The sequence below is a fragment of the Salminus brasiliensis genome, chromosome 2 (genome assembly GCF_030463535.1).
Source record: "Salminus brasiliensis chromosome 2, fSalBra1.hap2, whole genome shotgun sequence".
Lineage (NCBI taxonomy): Eukaryota > Metazoa > Chordata > Actinopteri > Characiformes > Bryconidae > Salminus > Salminus brasiliensis.
This window is the reverse complement of record NC_132879.1, coordinates 44,006,104-44,012,627: the sequence shown is the minus strand read 5'-3', so window position 1 is coordinate 44,012,627 and position 6,524 is coordinate 44,006,104. Positions and strand designations below refer to the sequence as shown.

At 39.2% G+C, this 6,524-nt stretch overlaps 1 protein-coding gene across 1 annotated transcript; it reads left to right on the top strand.

Moving 5' to 3' along the window:
* Positions 1 to 6,067, top strand: th2 (tyrosine hydroxylase 2). The gene is made up of 12 exons (XM_072673896.1): positions 1 to 258; positions 447 to 624; positions 1,217 to 1,305; positions 1,414 to 1,481; positions 1,604 to 1,654; positions 1,842 to 1,987; positions 2,249 to 2,384; positions 2,475 to 2,544; positions 2,628 to 2,684; positions 4,105 to 4,200; positions 4,388 to 4,521; positions 5,821 to 6,067. The coding sequence occupies exons 1-12, from the start codon at positions 13 to 15 to the stop codon at positions 5,984 to 5,986; spliced, it is 1,437 nt and encodes a 478-aa protein (XP_072529997.1). The 5' UTR covers positions 1 to 12; the 3' UTR covers positions 5,987 to 6,067.
* The last annotated feature ends 457 nt before the right edge of the window (positions 6,068 to 6,524 follow it).

The window sequence follows — 6,524 nt, the reverse complement described above, 5'->3', positions numbered from 1 at the left end:
CCTGCGAGCGACATGAAGAAGGATAGCGTGGTGCAGAACGCGCCGTTCACCGGCAGAAAGAGAAGTCTGATTGAGGATGCCCGCAGAGAGAGGGAGAGGGAGAGAGAGAGGGAGAGCACCTCGGCCTCTCCAGGTCCCTCGCTCAGTGGAGACAGCTTCGTGTTCGAGGAGAAGAGTGGCAAAGTCACCCTCAACGTGCTGTTCGCTCTGAAGAATGAGAAAAACGCAGGTTTCTTCAAGGCTGGCAAAGTTTTTGAGGTAGGCCATTTATTTCTTTACAGCTACTTGAGACCATCCCTTCTGGACCGGGTGAAGACAAAGCGAGCCTGAGCTTCAGCACTGTTCCTCAGCACACCTTTATTGAGTTGATTTCATTTGAGAGCACTTGAACATTTTATATTTTCTACAGACAATCATTTCTTTCTCTCTTTTGCTTTGTAATTTAGACATTCGAGGCCAAGCTCCTTCATCTGGAGAGCCGACCATGCAGGAGGTCCAAGAACAGCTCATCGGACGACTTGGAGTTCTTCATGAAGTGTGAAGTGCACAGTTCTGATATCGACGTTTTCATCAACTCTCTAAAACGAGTTGCAGAGGATGTGCGGATAGTGCAGGATGAAAAGGGTAGGTATGGTTTCAGCACCCCTGACTAAACAGACTAAAACATTCTAAAACACCATTACTGTTTATATATATATATATATATATACACACACACACAAATTCTAAACATTCTAGACTGAAACTGGCAATGTTGCATGTAAATAGAAGTTTCTGTCTTCTAGTTTGCTCATGTGACATATTTCGTTCATGTGCACCTGATTGTGCGCCTGATCAGTTGTGGAAATTAAAATAAAAAAGCTTTCAAGATATTCAGTGCAATATAGCTTGAGTGTGATTTAAAATAGAAAAGAATAGAATAGAATAGAATAGAATAGAATAGAATAGAATGGAATGGAATAGAATAGAATAGAAAAGAAAGGAATGGAATAGAATAGACATACTTTAAGAAAATTGCAGCATTGCAGTACATATAATTGCATTTAAACATATACATATTAGTCCAATAAATCTATGCTTCCGTATATATATAGCAGGTATATAATGATAGTGGCGATTCTGTTAACACTGAGCTGTACTGTGAACTTCACTGATTTCTTCCTCTGTTTTTGATAAATGTCAGTTCAACTTGAAAATATGTCTTCCCTCACTGTAGTTCCTTGGTTTCCACAAAAGATCAGTGACCTGGACAACTGCAACCACCTGATTACCAAATATGACCCAGATCTAGACCAGGATCACCCAGTAAGTAACCACTTATGTACAAATACGTTGGTTAGGTTGAATCCCTAAGCTGCCAGGTAATGTGATCAGAACAGAGATCTGATGAAACATGCTTACTCTTGATTCCAGGGATTCAGTGATTTGGAATACAGAAAAAGAAGAGCACAGATCTCTGAACTGGCTTTTACCTACAGGCAGTAAGTAGGGGCTAAATTGTCCAGTTGTAAAGCTAATCCAGAGAAATGGGAATGCGTCTTGGGATCATTTGAGGCTTTGAAATGTTGATTGAAACATGAAATGTTCCTTTCATGTTTCGCAGCGGCGACCCACTGCCGTGCATTGAGTACACTCCAGAAGAGGTTGCTACTTGGTAGGAATATTTACAACTTTATTTCTATTAAATCATTGCTGTCATATCAAAACCATGTTATTCTATTTACATGCTTCTCCATAGTCATTTTGGAGATACATGGTTATTGCGGTATAGTGAGGAAATGACGATTTGACACAAATGCTTTGTTTCCCAATGTAAATGTAGCATTTTCATCAATTGGCAGGAGGGAAGTGTACAGGACCCTGACCGCTATCTACCCAACTCATGCATGCAGACAGTTCTTGGAGGGGCTGCAGCAGCTGGAGAAGGAATGTGGCTATGGGGAGAACAAAATCCCTCAGCTCAATGACGTGTCTGCCTTCCTGAAAGGTACTATCCACCAACCACACTTTTCAGATACATACATGTTCTTAAAGCAATGAAACAACTAGATCCAGCTGGACATGAGGTTTCATGGCTGCACTGTTGGTATAGAAGACTCTGTAGATATAAGAAAACCTCTGGAATCTTGATTTACGGCGTCACGGTTAGGAAGATGTGTGGTACAGTTGGGGCAGAAGCTGATGAGGCCAAACAGTAAGCTTTAGTTTGACTGGTGTTGTTCTGGCTTTGTCTTTTTGTTTTTTTCAGAAAGGACAGGCTTTCAGTTGCGCCCAGTGGCCGGGTTGCTGTCTGCCCGCGACTTTTTGGCAAGCCTAGCGTTCAGAGTGTTCCAGTGCACCCAGTACATTCGCCATTCTTCAGCCCCCATGCACTCCCCAGAGCCGTATGTGCCCTAACACACTATACAGTCATTACGCAGTCATACGCTAAGAACTGAACATGGTTTGATCCTGTTGTCCATTTCTTTAAATAGAGACTGCTGTCATGAACTGCTTGGACATATCCCCATGCTCACCGACAAGGAGTTTGCTCAGTTCTCACAGGTAAACACTGTAATATATAGTCAGACTAAGGCTTTAGTGTATAATGGTATTACGCTCAAGTATTCTTCTGTTTTACTCTGTAGGAGATTGGTCTGGCATCACTCGGAGCATCTGATGAGGATATTGAGAAGCTGTCCACAGTAAGCAAATTTAACTGAGAAAAGTATGAACAAGCAGCACTCAGAAATAAGAACCCTACATAAATCAAACTTTGCTGACCTCTAGTGGTTATATCAGTGAATTACATTCATCATTTGTGGTCCTTTACTTGCATAGCTTATATCTTGCAAAATATGCATTAATCATGCAAGCAAGGGAATATATTAAATGTAAAGATTTTTATAAATTACTTCACTGAATCAGTATGAGTAATGAGGTGGAGATGTGGTTACTATGTACACGGTGTCAGACAGCCCTTATAGTTTAAAATCAGTTTATGATTCATTAACACCCTGTTGTAGAACATAAATTAAAAGGACAACCATAACCAACTGCTTATCAAATAGTAAACCCACATGCATCTATACAGTTAAGCCTTGCTGTTTTCTTTATCTTATGTTGTCTTCTATTTACCTTGCCATTTTCAGTATTTGTGACATTAATGTTTGTAACTTGTTAAAAAATGTGGATGTGAAAAGAAAACACAGAGATTACAGATGTTTAGGCAGACCACAACTATTTAAATGAAGAAAGTTACCAACTGTGCCACAGCTGGAAAGCTGTCCTAAAGAAAAAGCTACCTCACATCAAGGATCACAGTAGCACCACCCTTGTGTCCAGAATGCTTGTGAATATCGTGAGAAAGATGGCAGATAGCATGCTGTAAATGTCAGAATAAACAATTGCTAATAATGTAGTAGCAATTCTATATTTGAGTGCAGGCCCAATGATCATTTCTAAGTTGACACTGTAATTTAAAACAAATGTCTAATGATGCTGGTAGACGTAATATTGATTGAAGACACTGACAAAAATAAACAACTAGCTGGATCTGAGGTTTAACAGCATAGATTCTTAAAAAGCATATGTACAGAAGTCCCTGTAGTGACTGAATAATATATCTACAGGTGTAATACGTCTTTGTGTGTTAAGGCTAATGTGGGATTCATATTTGGCAAGTAATGGGTCATCGCTGCCCTTATATGTGTTATAATTGTTGGTAACACTTTACCTGGATGGCCTTTGTAGATGCCTCATAGATGATTCAACTAATATTCAACTAATTGTTTATGAAATGCAATTACATTTTAGTGTTTTGGCTTAGATTTAAGGTTTAGGTTATGGTTAAGATTAGGATTTGGTGTTGATTCAAGAGAAATGTTAAGGTAAGGAGTAGGGTTTACATTTAATAGATGTCATTTACATTCAGCTTAGAGTTCAATTGCCTTTAATACAAATTTAGTTGAATGTCAGCTGAGCACCTACAAGGCATTTATAATACACCATTCAAGTAAAGTGGTTTAATAATAGAATGAATAAACTCAACAGCACACATCACATGCACATGCAAACAAAATGAAGTGTGCAACCTAATGAGTGTATCTTTACCTTCTGCTACAGCTGTACTGGTTCACCATTGAGTTTGGGCTGTGCAAGCAGAATGGGGCGGTGAAGGCTTATGGTGCCGGCCTCTTGTCCTCTTATGGAGAGCTTATGGTGAGATAAGCCCTAAATGTGACCCCACACTCAAAGCACTTCAAAAAGAAAGTTAGTTCATTCATTGTTCCAAATGTCTGCATCTTTAGCACAAACAATGACATACAACCTTTAAATGTAACATGAACAAAAAGTTTCCTGGACATTTCGTGCTTGTTTTGATGCAACCATGATGTTTTTCTTCTAGTACGCTCTCTCCAACGAACCTGAATACAAACCATTCAACCCGGCCGAGACGGCGGTCCAGCCATACCAGGATCAGACATACCAGCCTGTATATTTTGTGTCCCAGAGCTTTGAGGATGCTAAAAACAAGATGAGGTAAGAACTTGGGAGTCTGTCTGTATGTAGGTATATCTGTCTATTGATTTGTCTGTCTATCTGTCTGTCTAGCTAAATGTTGATTGAATGCATATTTAAACATTGTGTAAAACTGAAGAAGTGGACTTCTATTTAGGTAAAGTTGATGCCTATGTTTGAATTTATTGACAAAACAAAATGCCCCACCAACAACTATAGGTCTATAAGTCTACGTTGACCTAGACAAGGTCTATGTTAAAAATGATCTCAGGTGTCTCCTTGTGAAAAAAAAATACTACTCTACTCTAAGGAAACCTAATTAGAATATATGATAATATATGAACTCTTGCTGATCACTGCATTATTCCATAGTTGGGATGGATGGTCTTGTTGGATGTATTATTTAAACACTTTAAACATAGGTGTGCCCAAACTTCTGACTGGTACTTACAGGAAAGGTATGCTCAATGCATGTTTTAATATTAAATATTATTTAGAATACACCTTAAATCTCACTTTAACATACAGTACATGTCCAAATGTTTGTGGACACCCCTTCTAATGAATGCATTCGGCTACTTTAAGTTGTACCCGTTGCTGATACAGATGTACAAACGCACACACCTCTTGTCTAGACTTGTGTAGAGAAGTACTGCTAATAGAATCTGAAGCAGATAAACATGAACCTATTGGCACAATGCCTAATACCAAGCACAGGCTAAAGGGATATAAAGCCTGGGACTGTGTTATTTGGAATGATGGCTCTCCATCCAATACCTTTGGGAAGATTTGGGGAGTTGGGGGAGTAAGTTGGGGTGGTGATCATCCAATATCCTGACCTCAGTAATGCTTTTGTCACTGAATGCAATCAAAACAGCAATGCCCCAAAAATCTAGTAGAAAGCCTTCCCTGGACAATAGAGACAGTTACTTAAACAAAGGTCTTGATTTCAAAATAAACAATGAATGAACAGGTGTCTCAATACTTATGTCCACATAGTGTGGATCACATTGTATAAATGTATGTTCTTTATGTTCAAGAGTGGCTTTAACTCATGTATAATAAACAAAATAACACTAAAATTACATTTGTTACCTCTTGTTACCCTTACATTTGATTTTACTAGATGTTTTTAACATTTAACCTTTCCATTGATAGGTTCATAGGTTTCAGGGAGTGAATGCCTCTCAGACAAGCCTACTGTTTTTCAGACTTGCACCCAAATCTTGTTTAGTTTCTAGTTTAATGGAAAAATGAATTTACTGTGTGTCTGTTAATGATTGATTAAACAAAAGAATACATGTGTGTGGTGTCCTACAGGAAGTATTCATCCACTATTCAGAAGCCCTTCACCATCAGATATGACCCCTACACCTGCAGCATGGAAGTCCTGGATAACCCCTGTAAGATCCAGAATGTTCTAGGCCAGATTAGAGAAGAGCTGAAGATTCTGCACAGTGCATTAGAGAGACTGACCCAAAGCTGAACTTTAAAGCCTCATTTGTTATTTATCACACTGAGCACTACATACATATATATATATATATATATATTGAATGTAAATATAGATGGGGGAATTACATGTTTGGCAATCTGCTTTAACACAGTTGAAACTTGTGAGAACTTATTAACAGGTCTGTGGCAGCAAGATAAATGTGCAAAAAATAAATCTTTATTTTAACCTTTGAACTGATAATGTGTCCAGCGTCCTTGTGTGTTATTCAGTTGAATGTCTATTTATCCATCTATCTCTCTATCTGTCTATCCATCCCTCTACTACTCTCCATCTATTTATATCTGTCCGTCCGTCCGTCCGTCCATCCATCCTTCCATCCATCCATCCATCTATCTGTCTATCTATTAGATTAGAGCTCCAGGCTATTGATGACAGGGTTGCGGGTTCCATACCCGGGCTCGGCAAGTTGCCACTGTTGGGTCCTTGAGCAAGGCCCTTTACCCTCTCTGCCCCCAGGCGCTGAAGTTTACTGGCCATCGCTCCAAGTGTCTGTGTGCCTAGAGTTCAC